Source organism: Cucurbita maxima, unplaced genomic scaffold, assembly GCF_002738345.1.
Source record: "Cucurbita maxima cultivar Rimu unplaced genomic scaffold, Cmax_1.0 Cma_Scf00014, whole genome shotgun sequence".
Classification (NCBI taxonomy): Eukaryota; Viridiplantae; Streptophyta; class Magnoliopsida; order Cucurbitales; family Cucurbitaceae; genus Cucurbita; species Cucurbita maxima.
Genome location: NW_019272030.1, coordinates 3,254,506 through 3,272,555, shown reverse-complemented (window position 1 = coordinate 3,272,555; position 18,050 = coordinate 3,254,506). Strand labels below are relative to the sequence as shown.

The 18,050-nt window shown below is 37.4% G+C and overlaps 4 protein-coding genes across 7 annotated transcripts; 2 read left to right on the top strand and 2 right to left on the bottom strand.

Moving 5' to 3' along the window:
- The first annotated feature begins 343 nt into the window (after positions 1-343).
- Positions 344-4,736, top strand: LOC111489319 (myosin-9-like). 3 transcript variants are annotated; one of them, XM_023137471.1, is made up of 6 exons: positions 344-582; positions 1,294-1,490; positions 1,561-1,711; positions 1,834-3,766; positions 3,846-4,052; positions 4,142-4,736. In XM_023137471.1, exons 2-6 carry the CDS (start codon positions 1,364-1,366, stop codon positions 4,457-4,459), a joined length of 2,736 nt encoding a protein of 911 aa, XP_022993239.1. In that variant the 5' UTR covers positions 344-582; positions 1,294-1,363; the 3' UTR covers positions 4,460-4,736. The 3 variants fall into 3 exon arrangements, with proteins under 3 accessions (XP_022993239.1, XP_022993240.1, XP_022993238.1); XM_023137472.1 differs by having other exon boundaries at positions 1,199-1,469; XM_023137470.1 differs by having other exon boundaries at positions 1,199-1,490.
- Positions 4,737-4,939: 203 nt separating this feature from the next.
- LOC111489320 (protein TONNEAU 1b-like) lies at positions 4,940-7,522 on the bottom strand. The gene is made up of 8 exons (XM_023137473.1): positions 7,279-7,522; positions 6,570-6,702; positions 6,327-6,415; positions 6,099-6,221; positions 5,680-5,810; positions 5,580-5,605; positions 5,344-5,503; positions 4,940-5,195 (listed from the first exon to the last, which is right to left on the bottom strand). Exons 1-8 carry the CDS (start codon positions 7,363-7,365, stop codon positions 5,171-5,173), a joined length of 774 nt encoding a protein of 257 aa, XP_022993241.1. The 5' UTR covers positions 7,366-7,522; the 3' UTR covers positions 4,940-5,170.
- Positions 7,523-9,398: 1,876 nt separating this feature from the next.
- On the top strand, positions 9,399-12,255 carry LOC111489203 (leukotriene A-4 hydrolase homolog). The gene is made up of 4 exons (XM_023137311.1): positions 9,399-10,403; positions 11,046-11,279; positions 11,369-11,695; positions 11,803-12,255. The coding sequence occupies exons 1-4, from the start codon at positions 9,420-9,422 to the stop codon at positions 12,097-12,099; spliced, it is 1,842 nt and encodes a 613-aa protein (XP_022993079.1). The 5' UTR covers positions 9,399-9,419; the 3' UTR covers positions 12,100-12,255.
- Positions 12,256-12,322: 67 nt separating this feature from the next.
- LOC111489204 (uncharacterized protein YKR070W-like) lies at positions 12,323-16,709 on the bottom strand. Of its 2 annotated transcripts, XR_002719334.1 has the most exons (13): positions 16,516-16,709; positions 16,158-16,270; positions 15,847-15,882; positions 15,668-15,741; positions 15,542-15,582; positions 14,540-14,611; positions 14,242-14,443; positions 13,798-13,893; positions 13,423-13,490; positions 12,962-13,166; positions 12,776-12,859; positions 12,507-12,695; positions 12,323-12,418 (listed from the first exon to the last, which is right to left on the bottom strand). XR_002719334.1 is itself a non-coding variant. In XM_023137312.1 (12 exons), the coding sequence occupies exons 1-12, from the start codon at positions 16,692-16,694 to the stop codon at positions 12,636-12,638; spliced, it is 1,230 nt and encodes a 409-aa protein (XP_022993080.1). In that variant the 5' UTR covers positions 16,695-16,709; the 3' UTR covers positions 12,329-12,635. The 2 variants fall into 2 exon arrangements, 1 of the variants encoding a protein (XP_022993080.1); XM_023137312.1 differs by having other exon boundaries at positions 12,329-12,695.
- Between the last annotated feature and the right edge of the window lie 1,341 nt (positions 16,710-18,050).

Here is an 18,050-nt window from a genome sequence, read left to right as displayed (position 1 = left end):
TATGAAATGATATATTTATTTAAATATGAAATGATGTTTAAATTTAAATCTCATGCAACATAAACATAATAATTAAAATATTATTTTTATCACTTTTGAAGTTATATATATATATATATATATATATATTAAAAAATATTATATTTTCACGTTAGCTTTCCACTAATAATTAACAAGGAAAACAAAATATTAGGAATAAAAATGTAATTCTGTCTAAAATAAATGAGAAGCTACAATGTAATCGAAAGCAGAGGATTATTCCCACATAAACGCCCGCGCCTGGTGCGTGCTATATATATCAACAATCAATGAGCGTAACTGAAACTTTTGAATCATTCTGATTTGACGTAATTACCCTTCCCATTTTCAAATCCCCAGAAAGGAACCATTTCCTTTTATTCGTTCTTCCCATTTTCCCTCGCTCCTCCTTCAACTCCGCTGCTTTTCTCTCTTTTTTACTTCCACTATCGCCGTCGCCGGCAACTTTTCGGCTTGAACTATTTTTCTCGCCACCGCTTTTTAATCCGTTCTCCTTCGAAATAGGAATTTATTTCTCTGCGGAATCTTACTGTTCTTCCCTTGGTAAGTCGCTGACTCTTGTTCTTGTTTTGAAATTGTCGACTAATCATGTAGTATTTCGCGTTAGCTTACTGATGATTGTTGATTTTGATTACTTGGTGAGGAGTAGTGGTGCGGATTGATTGATAATGTGGATGTTGGTACTTTATTTTTAGTTTGAGGAGAAGGAAGGAATCGGAGTTGGAATTTTGTGCGTGTGGCGTAAAATACGTTGAGATGATATCGTAAACTAGGGTTTGGGGGTGGTCTGTTCATAGTTTGAGTATAAAACTTCGCTTCGTCTGAAGGCTGGTTGTTTTTGCTTTTGAACGAGCTTTTAGGCCATTAGCTTGACGGTCGGAGGGCGTGAAAAATTAACAGGTTAATGGTTAGCGCCGATTATATGAAATTTCCGGGTTTCCTCGTTTCTAATTCATTTTCCCTTTTATTCTTGCAAATTCTTGTTCGTAGCTTGACAGTGGTTGCCTAATTCATTGTATTCTTTTGGATTTTCAGTCAATACATTATTACATAACATTACTTTCAGAATGTGGATTTCTGGCATTTTTTCAGCTTAGTTTTGAACTTGTTATTAGGTTTTCTATGAATGTGGATTTCTGGATTTCTGGCATTTTTTCAGATTATATGACATTTCTGCGTATGATGAATGCTTTGCTTCCATGGTTCTTTGTTCCCATTAAAAGTGAATCCTTTTACCATTTGTGGAAAGCTTAGTAGCGAAGAGCAGGGATCAAGTATCCATAGACTTCACCGGTTATAGTAAATCAGGTGTAGAGTTCACACAATGAAGAAGTTGTTCTTTTTCAGAACTTCAGCACCTAGCCACGGCAGTACTGAAGTTTCTCAATTAAAAACAGAAAAACAAGATTTCACAGATCATCCATTTGAAGGTGGGTTGGACAATGTTGCAGGTAGCTACAAGAGCTTCACTTCCAAATTATGAAAGAACAAACCTGATATTGATGAACTGAATGAATGCAGGTACTGGTCTTAGAAGAAGTCGCTCGCTGTCTTCAGCATCATTGCTTGATGGTGGGAAGCATAAAAGTTCTTCTGGTTCAAAGAATAAAAATAGATCTCTGTATGGTAACTTCATTGGTTCTTCAGATCAGCAATGTGAACATTCAAACCGGTAAGGCTTAAACCAGTTATTATTTTAAGAACAAGACGAGAATTTGTTGCCGTTCAAGTTAATCCTTCTTGATCGAATGTTCAATGCTTAAAACTGATTTATCTGGCCCATGGTATTGCTAGCTGTCAAACCCCACCATTAAGAAGACAGTGTAGGGCAAAGAAATTGGAGATGCTATATAATGATTATGGAGGTGTACCAGGGAGGTCTTGTTCTGCATCTGCTGCTTCATGCCGAAGTTATTGTGATTCTTCAGGAAATTCTTCCACTTCCTCTAGTAATGTCTCAAGTAAAATCTTGGACCGATATATTGATGATGGTGAGCAACAGGCAGAATCAAGCAAGCCCCAAAAGAGTATTCCTTCAAGAAATCACCCTAGAAATGGTAGTAGGAGGCGCCCCCCACAAGGTCGATGTACGGCACCCACTTCGCCAAAATATGTTATTGATGAGAAGACAAGTCTGCCATTTGAAGAATTTCCAAGATCGAATTATCATTTATTTCCTTCAAAGTATGCCGAAAATGGATTGGGGAATGAATCTCCAAGAACCATAGCGAAGAATGTAATTGAGAGACTCTCCCAATCTCATGGGATTCCTACAACAAATCCAATCACCGTCGGAGATATACATGATAGATCCTCTAATGAACGTTATGGTTCTAATGCAAATGTGATTCCCCAGAAAGTGTATTCAGTAAATGAACCGTTCGAAGCCATTAATAGAAATAATGTGGAGAGCTCTGGTGTAGATAGACAAAACTTAAGAAATCATAGTGAAGTGTTAAACCTTGTTGAAACTGAAGAGGATATGGATGTGGAACTCAAGAGGAGAATCAAGGTGGCAAAGGAGAGAGTCATGCTTTTCGGAGAAGAACGCGACCAGGAAAGCTATCTTCAACAGAGAACAGGAGTTTCAGGTTTGATTCAGACAATCAGACACATTAATGAGGAGAAAATGAGCTTAGCACTTGAGATTTTAAGTCTTCTACAGTCCCAAATTACTGAAAGGGCTTCTGCAAAAGAAGAGCTGAGACTGGCAAAGGAAATATTGGATTCTCAAACTAAGAAACTGGACAGAGAAAAGATTGAATTGCAATCAGAACTGGAGAAAGAGCTTGACAGAAGGTCCAGCGACTGGTCATTAAAGCTAGAAAAGTACCAATTGGAAGAACAAAGGCTACGTCAAAGAGTTCGGGAGCTAGCCGAGCAGAATGTATCTCTACAAAGGGAAGTTTCTCTTATTCATGAGAGGGACACAGAGAATAAATGCATAATATCAAATTCAGAGCAGAAGGCTAAGGACCTGACTGTAATAATAGATAAATTACGGGACGAAAACCAAGTTTTGACTCAGAATCTCTCCGACTTGCAGGATAAGTACAAAACTGCTGAAGAAGATAGAGAATCCTTTAAGAGGAATTTTGAGGAAAAGGATAAGGAATGCAAGGAGTTGTATAAAACGACAACGAGGCTAACGAGGACCTGCTGTGACCAGCAGAAAACAATCAGTGGATTGCAGGAACGGTTTACTTGCGAATTAGGGAAGAACACAGAAATCGAAAGGTTCGACAAGCATGTGGCGAAATTGCAGATGGAACAGATAAGGTTAACTGAAGTGGAATTGGGATTGAGAAGGGAATTAGAATCTTGCAGTTTCGAAATCGATTCCCTTCGGCACGAGAATATAAACATATTCAACCGCTTAAAGCACAATGGGAAAGACAATGGTGCTTTAACCATCAAGCTTGATGAGGAAATGGTAGCACGTGTCGATTATCTACAACATCAAGGGCTAACATTGTTGAATGAAGGCTTCCAGCTATGTGCAGAATTCTTTGAGTTCATGAAAGAGAGAATGCAGGGAATGGAAGTGGTGAAGAACAATTTGGATGGGCTATATTTGATTGAATCTGAGATGAAAGTTCAAGGATTAAAGCGTGGAACCGAAAGCTTAAAACGAAGTTTAAAGATAGCATCTTCATTATTGTATAAGAAATCCAATCAGTGTGTAAATGCAGATGAGTGGATGCAATTAGATTGTGATGCTTCAGAGGTATTTCATTCAACCGAATCTAGTTACCAATCATCCCTAATGTCAATTTAGTTTCTTTAAATGCTTTTCTCTCTTGCAGCATGTTGTAAAATATGAGCTTAGAACAGAAAGGTTACTAACGAGTCTGTTGAGAGAGAAGCTTTACTCAAAGGAGCTAGAAATTGAGCAGCTGCAAGCTGAAATTGCAACGGCAGCTAGAGCCAACCACATTCTTAGATGCGAGGTGCAAAGTGCACAAGACAGCATATCCTGCATTACACACAAGCTAAAGGATCAAGAACTCCAGGTAATTCTCCATTTTCATACTCAAAATAACCTTGGTTTGGTTCCTGTAATGAATGAATCTTTGGGTATAATAATCCAAATTCGTTACAGATTTTGAAAAGGAATGAGAATATGAACCGGTTACAAAATGACCTTGAAGAATCGACTACAGAATTGGCAATCATTAGGGGAACTGTGCCAAAGATTTCAGAGGAAAGAGATATTATGTGGGACAAAGTGAAACAATACAGTGAAGAGAATATGTTACTAAACTCGGAGGTGAATCTATTGAAGAAGAAGATTGAAACACTTGAAGAAGACATTCTTCTCAGGGAAGGTCAGATTACAATCCTCAAAGACTCCTTGAGAAACAAATCTTTTGACCTTCTTGGTAATATTGAATCCACAGACGAATTTCTCATACGATGATACCAAGAGAATCAGGCTTTCCTATTAATTAGATGATCTCACTGCACATAGTTCATATTTGTTCATAGTCATTTTTTTTCAAGGTGCTGTTCATCTTGCCTCCCTCATGATTTTTCTTTTATTTTTTCTGGCTCTTTTCAGTTTGAATCTTCTTCTCCACCATTTTTTCTTTTTTATTTTGTTTTTGTGATTCAGAGTGTAGTGGTTTTAAATGACAATCTGGGGAATTTCTGTTAGTGATATATATATATATAGATAGATAGAGAACCGTGGAGAAGATTCTGACTGTAATTATAATATGTGTAAGAACCCATCAAATGTTTAATGCTGCGCAAGTACACTGTTAAAGGTTATAAGAATCAAGGTTAAGTAATCTTTCTTCCATAATAACAAAAAAATGCTTCCATTTTCGCTTCCATGAGAATCAAAAATTTAAGTTTCAAAGTTTTTGTGTGTATGATGCTTCAAACACTATTCATATGATCTCGCAAAGATCGAATGCCTCTTTTTTCATTCTCATATCACTCGAATACATCGAAAACTACAGCAGGGCTTGAGAGTTTGAAAGAAGAATTGAGAAGAGAAACAAATGCTCAAACAAAAGCAAAGTACATAATCTTCAACGTCAACACTACCATGGATTAATGTGGACAGGTTAAGAAATACACTACAACGATTTCGATGTTACATATGTTCACCTCTGCTATCATCCTAACCGATACCGTCTCCCCCATGTCTGCAACGAAAACGACAGACGGTAGAGAAGTTAATGGATAACGAAAACGATAAAGAGTTCAATGCCATTTGAAGTTAATCTGAGTTATAATTGAAAAAATCTAGTAAGGTAACTCCTTGCTTCTTATTTGTTCATGGTCAAAACATACCGCCAAGACGAGGTTAGATTTCTAGCTTTTCGATCCAGTTGCAGGTTTTCCAATGCGGCTGAGGTTCTCATAACATCCTCGGGAAGGTCATTCCCATCGTATCGCCAACTGTGTTCATCTTTTCGATAACCAGACAATGAAGATCCTACCCTCCTACTATCTGAAAAACCTAAGATCATCACATGAACAGAGAAGAGGAAGCAGATAATTAAATAAGAAATGGCTACATGACTTACCAGATGCCTGAGAACCAGCACCAGACCTGACATAAACAGGCAACAAAGTTAGGGATGACCAAAATGAAGCTATATTATTAGTTCAGGCATGTGTTACCACCTTCCTATCGGAGGTAATCCCCCAACAACAGATGAAGAAGGTCTCCTACTGTTTCGAGACTCGTGACTGGACATTGAATCAGATTCTGATGTGGTTATTCTCCTTCCAGGACCCCGTGTTTGAGATAAATTCTGATTTTTTATAAGAAATGAATAAAATGTCAAGAAGTTGCCAGTAAAAACAAATAAAAGATAAGGAAGATCAATTTTGAAGGCCATGGTTAAGGTACAAATGAAAAAAAAAAAAAAAAAAATACTAACATCTTTCTAACGCATTAATTTGCTAACATCGGTTACAAACAAAAAATATACACATAAGTAGTTTGCAGTAGAACACTTGACACAGCAGGAGTGTTAAGAAAGATAGCATATCTCAAAAATTAAACTGTTTAGAGAACCAATTAATGAGATCCAACCAACCTCAAACTTCAAGAATCCCTCAAGAACATCCAAGAGCAACGGTCCACTATCTCCATTTCTGTTAAGATCATATCCGTTTTTAATACTAAATTCCTTCAACTCAGCTTTCCAAGAATCTTTTTGCTGCAGAATTAAAAGACATTAGACTTCGTGTAACTTTTTGTATCGTTATATTTTTTTGGGTGTTGGAGAACTTGGTAGACATGAAGGGGCAGTGTGCTAGGTTACCATATTGCACTCCGGGAGATAAACTTTTAGAGTGTGGTTTAGCTGAGCCCAATCCAAATATTCACAAATTAGAGCAGTAAGCAGACCCCCTGCAATTAAGATATCAAAATGTGGATAGATAAATTGCATAAGGTGAATCCGTGGATCAAAAAGAACAAAATTTTCATTGAGGGAACCAAACTTTCATAGATTATTTTTTATTTTATAATGTTCGAAAGTGGAGAAAATTATTTGAAATCGAACCTGAAGGTGAAGCGTGAAGCTGCTTTGCTCGATCATTGCAACTACCAAGTAATGCAGGTGGCAAGCCTTCATCTTTGTCAATAACACGATCCTCTTCTTCAATTGCCTCGAATACACTGGCTCTAAGTTCAGCCTGGCGAAAAAAAGGAGCGGGTGAATGATTTGTTACATGGAAGGGCCAATTGAAGCGGAAAATGTTAGTGAGAATTCAAGAAAGAGAACAAAATTGCTTGAATATACGGAAAGGACTAATAATGGAAGCGTATGACAGAAACCAGTCCAATATCCAAGGGCTACAGAACGCCCATGAATAACGAAAGTCCGATTCCACCAAGACAACCGAGAGCGCAGAAACCTTGAATCGATTCATATGATATCGCTGAAAACTTGGGAGGATGAATCAAATTTCGAAGTAATTTCATTCCAACTCCAACCAGCTTCAAACTAGAGAGAGAGAGTGAAAGAGTGAGAGAGAGATTCACTCTCCTCCGTCCTAATTCTTCCTAAATCTGAACGAAGAAACAAAACCCTAGCTTCAACCTACCGCATTCTGAGCCCTGACCGATCAACAGCACAAGAACACCAAAAATCCAAGAAATCCAGTAGAAAGAAAAACAGTGGAAGATCTAATATATGTCGAAAGAGGACAAAATCTGAACGAAAGAACAACATAAAATTCAAGAACGCGATGAAAATTCAAAAGAATTACACGGATCTTGGCGAGGACACCCTTCTTCTCGAGAGTCCGAGTGACGAGAGTCTTCAAGTCCATCATTTCTCTCGTATAATCGTCCATCTTTGTCTACTCCACGCGCCTTCGCTACGCTGTGACAGTTTTTCCTGAGCTCTGCGTGATGGCGGGTAAGAACATCAACTACGGGGAAGTGGGCATGAAAGGGAGCAGAAATAGAAGGTGAAAGCGAAACATGGCAAAAGAGGGTCAAAATGAAATCGTGATCGTCGCTATTATGGGAGCCGTGGGCTCCGTTGGAGGCTGCAGTTTCCTTGACGCTCGGCTAACCTGGGCCATTCCTTCTTAGTCATTTGAGATTTGGGCCTCAAGCCCATTCCTCCTTAGTCATTTGAGACTTGGGCCTCATGCCCATTCCTCCTTATTCATTTGAGACTTGGGCCTCAAGCCCATTCCACCTTAGTCATTTGGGCCGTGAGCCTCAAGCCCACTACTACAATTCTTTTTTTTTTATAGGTATATTCAACCATTCATTTGAATTTTCATAGTATTAGAACTCCAAAATTTCAAATTTATTTCAAATTTAGCGACTAAATTATACGTTTATGCCAAAAAAAATAATTTAGTGATTAAATTTATAATTTAAAAGTCTGAGACTAATAAGCCATTGATCAAAATAATAATAATGAGTGTATGGAATAAAAGACAATAATTTTCAATTTTTATTGACCTTTCCCTAGAATTCAGATCAAGATTCAAAATCTATGTCCCGCTATTCTCGTACAGCACAGTCATGTTAATTATCACTACTAAGAGCGAAAATTATCTCCACATATTAACACAAATAATTCCGGTATATTTTGTCATCACTCAAATGTATCTCATAAAAAATTTAACAGGTCATCTAACATAAAATTGTTAAAAGTAAAGCACGTGTAACTTTGAAGTTTTTAACGATCGAGCAACCAAAAATAAATGTGTACCTTATTGGTATAGATAGAAACTTTATATTCTTTTACGCATTTTTAATTCATCTTATTTTTAGGGTGGTTCTCATTCTAGGGTGATCCTAATTCATTTACTAATTTCTAATTTATTCTATTATTACAAATAATAATAATTATTATTATTATTAGTTTATTATTAGTTTTCATGCATTAACGGTCATATCACATGATTAATGATGTCAGTAATGTCAAATAAATATTTTAAATTTAATATATCGATAGTCACAGTAATTTTGATGTCTCCAATTTGTCTGATTTTTTTTTTTAAACATTAAACATTTTTATTGGTACAATTTAAAAATCATTAAATCACTCCAATATCAAAAAGATTCGATATGCTAGTTGTTTAGCATAATGGAATGAAGTGTAAAGGAAGGAAAACCTCAATGATAAATGAAATAAAGCATAATTCTTCCTTTTATTTTATTTTTTAGTTCCATTAATCTTTATTCTAGTTAATTGTATTAATATTTAAACTAAAAAGCAAATAATTGAGTGTTTAAAATTGAAACTTTTATTAATTTGTTAATTATTATTTTCTTTTATTTGTTATTTTTTAAACATGGTTTTTTTTTGTTGATCATTTATGCTTATCATTGGTTCTTTGTTAAAAATCATTTACTTAAAAATAATTACGAATATTAACTACTAAATAAACTCAAACACCTAAATTTTAAATTATACTATTTACAATATGTTTATTAATAAAAAAAAAATCAAAAATAATTATTTATCGTTAACTAGTGTAATAAAATTATTAAAATTAATTATGAGAACTAAAAAATATTGTTTATTTATATAAAATTCTAATTACATCTCCATTTTATTATGAATAGACTCAATTGCTTACAAAATTACTATAATAAATTATTTAATTATAAAGAATAAATATTTATTTATTTTGACAAAAAAAATTATTAAATTAATTATTTACTAAAATTTAATTTAATGATAATTAATTAATTACTATTAAATAATATAATAAAATAGTGGGGAGTAATTTATTTATTTATATGAAATTTGGATAATATTTATCAAAGACCTCGACTAATGATCCAAGCCATGTGGTTATTGGCCGTCCTTATAAAAACCGGCGACACCACTCTCTGAACTCATACAGACAAAACCCATTTTGGTTCTTCTTGTTCGTCAATGGCGCCCGTAGACCCACACTCTTACACCGATTCTTCCCACCCTCTAACCGTTCACATTTCCCTCTCTCTGTTCTTTGATTTTCCTTCCACCACCATTCATGCTTCTGCCCTAATTTCTCTCTCGACTTCGCACTCTGGTCCTCTCTCCCTCGATGCTCGTTCTCTTACCATTCACTCCGTTCTTGACCCTCAGTCCCATGCTCCGATTCCGTTCTCGATTTCTCCTCCTGATCCCATCAAAGGTTCTCTTCTCTCCGTTTCGCTTTCTGGTCAGTCCTCTTTTCTCGTGATTTACAGTACTGCTCCTTCATGCTCGGCTTTGCAATGGATGACTCCTCCCCAGACTTTCAACAAGACGCATCCATTTGTTTACACACAGTGTCAGGCTATTCATGCTCGTTCGATTTTCCCCTGCCAGGACACTCCAGCGGCGCGTGTGTGTTACTCTGCGCGTTTGAATATTCCCCGTCAACTATCGGCGGTGATGGCCGCGCGGAGTGTGGAGCGTCGCCCGCCGGATGTTGGTGAGGGTTCGATGTTGGCCGGAGGGGTTGATTTTCTGTGGGGCGGAGAAGGGAGAGTGGTGGAGGAGTTTGTGATGGAGCAGCCGATTCCGCCGTATTTGTTCGCTTTTGCCGTTGGAGAGATCGCGTTCAAGGAAGTGGGGCCGAGGACTAGGGTTTATGCGGAATCGGTGCCGTCGGTGCTCGATGCTGCAGCGAGAGAATTTGCAGGGACAGAGGAGATGATGAGGCAAGGTGAGAAGTTATTTGGACCGTACGATTGGGAGCGATTTGATCTGCTAGTGTTACCTCCGAGCTTTCCTTACGGTGGGATGGAAAATCCGAAGATGGTGTTCTTGACACCGACGGTGATAAAGGGGGATTCTACGGGGGCGCATGTGGTTGCTCATGAGCTTGCTCATAGCTGGACTGGGAACCTCATCACTAACAAAAACAACGAACATTTTTGGTTGAACGAGGTACCGTACTTCTGCCATGAATTGTACATTTTCTTTTTTGTTTGCTAATTTCATTGCAGTGTTAGCCAAATCAACTCGGATTTGTTCTGTTCTGTGCTAATCACTGATGATAAGATTCTAGCAAGAAGTGATTTGTCTTTGATTTTAGTGTCTGGTTCGATTATCATGGTACCCTAACTGAGGTTTTAGGGATTTAGAGTTAGATGCTCGCATTATTCACTGTCTTGCCATTTCTTAGCGAAGAAGATTTGGGAGAATATGGTCAAACTATGTGAGATTAAGCAAACTCAATTTTGTTCTTGTGATAATTTTGGATGGATTGATCAGAAAATCCTAGTTTTGGGTATATACGTTTATGGTAAAAGGATTCAACTCTCCCCCATATAATGGCCCAAGTCCACTGTTAGCAAATATTATCCGTTTTGATCTGTTACGTATTGCTATCCGATTTTAAAACATGTCTGCTAGGAAGAGGTTTGTCAGAGAGGTTTACACACCTTTATAAGGAATGCTTCCTTCCCCTCTTCAATCAACGTGAAGCTCACATAGAAGAACTCTATCATGTTGTTTTGACTATAAAGGCCTTTTTATTCCTCTTTCCTTCTTCTAATGGAAGTTTACTTTCTTCACGGATGGCCATAGGGTTTTACAACATATGCAGAAAGGAGAATTGTTGAGGTTGTGCAAGGGGAGGATGCAGCTACCCTCAATATTGGAATTGGTTGGAACGGATGGAAAGATGATGTTGAAAGATTTAAGGATAATCTGGAATTTACGAAGCTAAAGACGAATCAAGAGGGCGTGGATCCAGATGATGTGTATTCTCAAATACCTTACGAGAAGGGTTTTCAGTTCCTATGGCGTATCGAACGCCAGGTATGTTAAATTGTTTTTTATTCGAACGATATCGAACTTTTTTTTTAAATGTTAGTATTTGTCCTGATATTTCTCCTCTGAATGTTCAGGTGGGCAGGCCCAAATTTGATGAATTCCTGAAGAAATATATCGAAACGTTTAAATTTAAGTCGATTGATACCGAAACGTTTCTTGATTTCTTGAAAGAAAACCTCCCTGGAATTGAGAAAGAAATAGATTTGGAACTGTGGACTGAAGGCACTGGTATCCCTCCAGATGCTTATGAGCCCGTTTCTAATTTGTACACAAAGATCCTGTCGCTAGCTAATGACTTTAAGCTTGGTAAAATGCCGAGGGAAGATGAAACCGCTGATTGGGGAGGGCAAGAATGGGAGCTCTACTTGGAGAATCTGCCTAAATCTGTTGAAGCCTCCCAGGTACGGATTTTTCGGATCAATATGTTTATATATATCATATTATCTCTATTCGTATGACTTCTAAGAAATGATTGAGATGTCTTAACTATCGAACTATGAATGTGTAGATCCAGGCACTAGATGCCCGTTATAGGCTTTCGGAATCAAAGGATTATGAGATCAAAGTTGCATTTCTTCAACTCGCAATTTCGTCAAAGTTCCGAGATTGTTATGTTGAGGTCGAGAAAACTTTGAAGGAAGTTGGGAGAATGAAGTACCTCCGCCCACTCTACAACGCTCTTACACAAGGTTCCGGGATGGAAGAAGATAAGATTTTGGCAAAGAGGATATATTCCGAAGCCCGTGAGAGTTATCACCCGATCGCTCAAAGGGTTGTTGAGGCCATCTTCTCCAAGAACATGTAAGTATTGGAAACTTAATTTGTCACCTACCATTGATGTTTGGAGGAGTCTCTCTAGCATTGTGGTCTAAAGCCTCTCCGGCAAACTATTTTCCCAGCTTGTGGAAATCTTAATAACTTTTGAGTATGAAGAGAATGAAAAAAGAGGTGACTTTAAATAGACTATGGAAGAAGACTGCTTAAATACTAATTTCCTAACACCTTTAAATTGATCTATGGAAGAATACTAAAAGAAATTATGAGTAATATATACCAAATTAGCAAACCACGTCCCTTCTTAGTAGCACTTTAGGATGAATTCCACTATAGAGATTAGAGGGGTCCTGGCCATAAGGTGGCTTTTAAAAATTAAAAGTGAAATAGCAATGGAATATCATATTATCACAAAAATTATAAAGTTTAAATACTCACTTTGATCATTGCTCGACTTCTTTGCACTTGCTAAATTTGTATGTCATTCTGCAATTCGGATATTGCATATGCCCACAGAACGAATTAGGATGAAAAGTGAGAGATCATTGCTAGGTAGAGCAAAAGGCATTAAGAAATGCATTCGGACTCCAAAATATACTCCACTGCTTCTTCAACAGTATTAACGACCTGCACGAATCGAAGTAGAAACTCGAGAGTGATTGTCTTAATGTCTTAATTTCATTACATATCATCAACTTTCTACTTACAAGATCAGCTGGAAACTCGACATGGTTTTCTTCGCCCCTGAAAACTCCTGTCCTTGTTAAAATAGAAAACCAAGGTCGTCCTGCCTGAAATCACAAATCGATATTGAACGGTAATAGCTGATTTTCCAATGTCACATATTACAATGCCGATAAAATGATGAAATTATAAGGATAAAAAATGCGAACCTCTCGTGCACCTTTGATGTCTACCACGGGATTGTCACCAATCATATAAAGTGTTCTAAAACCATTAAACTCAATATCTTCTTTGTTCACAAGATGATCATCACAGTGAGATGAGAGAATCTGTCTCAACACAGTTTCAACATTCTTAAACACAAGAGGATTTGGTTTCCCGTAAGATACATACTCGAGAGGTCTATGGTGAATCCTGTGAATCAAGATCAAGCTGTTTTAACGAATGCTTAGAATAGTAATAATTCTAACACAAAAGATTAGCTTCTGATTAGCTGCTGTCTGAATGCTGTTGAAAAACCAGCAAAAATTATAGAACAGTTTGTCGAATGTAAAGAGAGAATAATCTCACATAGGAACCAAAAAGGAAAATGGACCAAAATGTTGACATCTTGTTTTCTGAGTATTAAGCATCAAATGGAGGAAATTTTGACACAAGATAGGAACTTTACCTATTAAATATACTTTCTAGTGCAATTTTAAAGGCGCCTATCCCAAGCCGCTTAAAAGGAAATGCAGCCTGCATGAAAAACCCAATCGGTACATTCTCAATTTTACTGGCAGTTGCAGCCATAAAGCAATGGAGATGCAAGTAAAAGAAATAACAAACAATTGCATGACACTACTAAGAGTTGTGACCTTGACAACATGAGGAAGATATATATTCTCGATGAAAAAATGTTAGAGATTCGAATCTCCACTTCTATACGTTGAAATGAAGAACTATATGACCCTTTGTTGGTAGAAAACGCCAGAACTATTCTAAAACTATTTAAGTGTGTTATTTGCATGAGCAATTCATTGCTTGAAGAATCATTGAAACTAACCTGATATTCAAAATCATCTGCAGCAAAATATAAAGGCACTTGATTCCCATTCTCCTGTCCTGGAAGGCCTCCAGATCTTAAAACATCACATAGAACCTAATTCATTCATCAATGAGTTTGAAGCTTTTGCAAGAATGCCTATTATCAAGATGTCAACATCAAGAAGAGGGGCTTAATGCAAAGTTGGATTTCAATCTAATTGCGTTGAATCTGAACCTTAGTGGAAAACCTGGTCAAGGAAACTCAAACGGGAAAAGGAAAGCTGAGTATCAAATTTACAAATGAAACAAATCGGCGTTGGTTAAAATTTGGCCTTCAAATCTCGCAATTTCGACAACCGAAAAGGTTGAAAAAAGATTGTTGAAGATAAAATCAATTGGTGAGTTGAAAGATATGCAATCAGCAACTCAGCAAGTCAAAGAATAAAAGGGAGAGAATGAATACTTGGATATCCCTGCCCCAATCAACAGGATCACTAACAACAAAAGCTGCCTTCACTCTTTCTGATAACACACTCTGTTTTCTCATCAACTTCTCGGGGTTGCAGGTCAAATCAAAAGCTTGTTGGGATGTCCAGTTCTTGTATTGGGATACAGGATCAATATTCTCAAAGAAGGAAGCGTACTCATCAAGGGAGAAAACTTTTCTGTTAAGGTATAGAAAAATGCATACATACGTGATCCAACAAGCTCTGAATGAAAATGGACGAAAGTTAAACCAAGAAATATGGCTTAGAGCTTACTTGAAACCATACTCAGACATAACAAGAGCTGGCTGCCCTTTCCCGGTCGCAATAATAAGTTCGTTCTCAAAACTGAGATAAAAGAAATCAGCTAAATACCAACGTTAATAAGAAACGTGATGCAAAATATCATTAAAAAAACCTTAGTTCATCCAAAATTTGTGAGTTTAAAGCATGTGGATATAGGAAGAGCTCACGAAACTTATTGGCCTGAGTCCCTAAGGTATCTCTTTCAAAGCATCAGTAATTTAAGAGAATATCCAAAGCTCACTGTGAAGTTCCACATTGGTGGAGAGCAAAACACTTTTTATAAGGGTGTGAAAACCTTTCCCCTAGCAGACGCGTTTTAAAGCCTTGAGGGGAAGCCCGAAAGGGAAAGCCCAAAGAGGACAATATCTGCTAGCGGTGGATCTGGGGCGTTACAAATGGTATCAGAGCCAGACACCGAACTATGTGCCAGCGAGGAGGTTGTTTCCCAAAGGGGGTAGACACGAGACGGTGTGCCAATAAGGACGCTGGGCCCCAAATAAGGGTGGATTTGCGGGGTCCCATATCGATTGGAGAAGGGAAAGAGCGCCAGCGAGGACACTGGACCTTGAAGGGGGTGGATTGTGATGTCCCACATTGGTTGGGGAGGAGAACAAAACACTCTTTATAAGGGTGTGAAAACCTTCCCCTAGCAGACGCGTTTTAAAGTCTTGAGGGGAAGCCTGAAAGGGAAAACCCAAAGAGGACAGTATCTGCTAGCGGTGGATCTAGGCCGTTACCCTCAATCTCATCTTTTTTCATGTTAATCTCAAAACAACCTTCAAATGGTCTTTCATTTTCCTTTTTAGAAGGGGGATGAAAAAGGCTATATCACTTCAGAAAGCTAACTATCCATGCGAGGAAATCTCCTGCAAGTTAACGTTCTTATTCTTTCATTTTGATGTACAACCTTGTCTACTTCAAAAGTATCGATATTGAGGGGAATAAGAACACTTCAAATATCTATTAAGTTACCTATTCAACAAACTTCTAAAACTTGAGTGACCCTGTACGACCTGCATCAAAGGTATTGAAAAATGAGAGGTACAATAAAACGCACGAAATTAGTAAATCTATAAGACATTCTACACAAATAACTACCTGAGAAGGCAAGACATTCACTCCTAAAAGTTCGCTCAATTCAATGGCACGTCTGGATTCTGGAGTACCGCCTCCTTTATAGGTAGAGGAACAATTTTACCATTATAAGACAGTACTGAATACAATGAAGAAAGGGCCACTCAGTATTGAATACAAAGAAGAAATGAAGAGAAACTCACCATTGGTCAAGAAAAGAAAAGGAACTTTCAAAGTACCTAAAGAATAGGAGCATCAATTATATCAGATACATAGTCAATTTACAGAACCATGCCCAGAAAACAATAAAGCAAAGCAATATAGATAAATCAGGCAGATGAAAAATCTTGCAGTTCGTCTAGTTTAGCCGTTCCACAATCAACTAATGGGCGGATTGTTGATAAAAGAGAGAAATAAACTGTTATTCAATTGTTTCCACTAAAAGGTGTAAGGGTGCTCGTGATGGTGTGGAATATAAACCAAGAAAATTGTACTTCGTTAAATAAACAGATACCAGAGGACGTAGAATCCGCATACAATCTCTTCAAAGCTTTGCTAGATCCTCCAATAGGACGGTGGCCCCTTAGAACAACTCCATCAATGTCAAATGCAATCCCAAACGAAGAACTGTAATCGTAAGCTATTTTCACTTCTCGATCATCATTATCAACAGCAATAAATGGTAAATTTCATCTTTCTAATCAACAAATAAATAAAACATGGTCAATTTCTATGAAAATGGAGGGAAAAAAAAAAGAAAACGGGACTGGAATTTGTCCTAATCCTATGAAAATCCTTTACAACGCTTAAAGTAGCTAACCAAAGAATCAACTAAAATGCGGAGAATTCAGAGTGAGATTAAGACGACAGACCGTTCTAGTCGAGATTGAATCGGAGAGAAGGAATAGAAACCAGCAGAAGCCTGAGATTGAAACGAACGAATATTTCCTTGAGAAACTCTGAAGACAGTAAGAATTTTCATCTCATTTCCACGCAACAGCCCCCCTCGCCGAGTTCTGTTGCCTACGACTGCGAGTGGCGCGCGCCACATGAGCGACCAGTGGTCTATGTTTTATGATAGATTTCAATGGTATGAAATATCAATTTTTGGTAAAAATTAATTTGTGATCTAAAATCAAAACTTTAAAAAACATTAAAATGTTTTTTTTTTCAAATATGTTCTTTTCCGTAATTTCATTTTAAATCATTATTCAAAAATTTGTTTAATAAACACAGTTTTTAAAATAAATATTAAATTGAATATAAATTATTATTTATTTATTTATTAAAAGATTTTAAATTTTATACTTTTAGAGGTGGGAGATAGAAACCTCTCTTTGGAGTGGAGGGTGGGTTATTACAAATAGTATGAGACACATGTGAGCTGGGTTTAGACTATTAGAGTTTGGACTATTACAAATAGTATCAGCCACATGCGAGCTGGGTTTAGACTATTACAAATAGTATCAGCCACATGCGAGCTGGGTTTAGACTATTACAAATAGTATCAGCCACATGCGAGCTGGGTTTAGACTATTACAAATAGTATCAGCCACATGCGAGCTGGGTTCAGACTATTACAAATAGTATCAGCCACATGCGAGCTGGGTTCAGACCATGGGTTCAGACTATTACAAATAGTATCAGCCACATGCGAGCTGGGTTCAGACCATGGGTTCAGACTATTACAAATAGTATCAGCCACATGCGAGCTGGGTTCAGACTATTACAAATAGTATCAGCCACATGCGAGCTGGGTTCAGACTATTACAAATAGTATCAGCCACATGTAGACAATATTTTTAGTTTAGGTGCCCAGTAAGGATGTTGGGGCCACAAGAAAAGTGGACTTTGAGATCTCAAGTTTCAAGGGGAGGAAACATTCATTTTATAAGTATCATCGAAACATCTCTCTAGTATAGAGAGCCATTGTGAAGTTGACATCCAACAACGTCTCTCAATCATATCATATAAATTATAAAATCAACATACATAACACTACCCCATCACGATTTCAATTTTCAAAATCACGATCATAGATTTTGCAAAATAAAACAATTAAATCACGCAAGAAGTAATTGTAAATAAACTAAAAAAAGAAAAAAATTTAAATCATTAAACGACGATTTTGAATTTCCTCGTCAGTACGACGACGGCGACTGCGACGGCGACGGCGACGGGGCCGACGGGGCAGATGCAGGTGTAATGGAAGAAGGCTCAAACGTGTTGTCAGAAATTGGAACACTGGGTTCATCTTTAGTCTTATAATGCGGCATTCCGACGAAAAACACTTTATCGTCCCCCGACGATTCTTTGACCCTATAAAGCGGCATTCCGACCGAATACACTTTATCGTTTCCCGACGAGTCCATTCCGTGTAGGTTATCACCGGCGGCCGTGGCGATCG

What these genes read in the sequence shown, in the direction of transcription:
- LOC111489319 (XM_023137471.1), top strand. Translation starts at nt 1,364, where the DNA reads ATGAAGAAGTTGTTCTTTTTCAGAACTTCAGCACCTAGCCACGGCAGT. An exon ending in CAATGTGAACATTCAAACCG is followed by an intron (nt 1,712 to 1,833) that starts GTAAGGCTTAAA and finishes TGGTATTGCTAG; the next exon opens with CTGTCAAACCCCACCATTAA. An exon ending in TAGATTGTGATGCTTCAGAG is followed by an intron (nt 3,767 to 3,845) that starts GTATTTCATTCA and finishes TCTCTCTTGCAG; the next exon opens with CATGTTGTAAAATATGAGCT.
- LOC111489320 (XM_023137473.1), bottom strand. Translation starts at nt 7,365, where the DNA reads ATGGACGATTATACGAGAGAAATGATGGACTTGAAGACTCTCGTCACT. An exon ending in GTGTCCTCGCCAAGATCCGT is followed by an intron (nt 6,703 to 7,278) that starts GTAATTCTTTTG and finishes TTTTTTCGCCAG; the next exon opens with GCTGAACTTAGAGCCAGTGT. An exon ending in AATCTAACCTCGTCTTGGCG is followed by an intron (nt 5,196 to 5,343) that starts GTATGTTTTGAC and finishes TTTTCGTTGCAG; the next exon opens with ACATGGGGGAGACGGTATCG.
- LOC111489203 (XM_023137311.1), top strand. Translation starts at nt 9,420, where the DNA reads ATGGCGCCCGTAGACCCACACTCTTACACCGATTCTTCCCACCCTCTA. An exon ending in TATGGCGTATCGAACGCCAG is followed by an intron (nt 11,280 to 11,368) that starts GTATGTTAAATT and finishes CTGAATGTTCAG; the next exon opens with GTGGGCAGGCCCAAATTTGA. An exon ending in AATCTGTTGAAGCCTCCCAG is followed by an intron (nt 11,696 to 11,802) that starts GTACGGATTTTT and finishes ATGAATGTGTAG; the next exon opens with ATCCAGGCACTAGATGCCCG.
- LOC111489204 (XM_023137312.1), bottom strand. Translation starts at nt 16,694, where the DNA reads ATGTGGCGCGCGCCACTCGCAGTCGTAGGCAACAGAACTCGGCGAGGG. An exon ending in CTAGAAAGTATATTTAATAG is followed by an intron (nt 13,167 to 13,422) that starts GTAAAGTTCCTA and finishes CTTGATTCACAG; the next exon opens with GATTCACCATAGACCTCTCG. An exon ending in ACATCAAAGGTGCACGAGAG is followed by an intron (nt 12,860 to 12,961) that starts GTTCGCATTTTT and finishes TTGTGATTTCAG; the next exon opens with GCAGGACGACCTTGGTTTTC.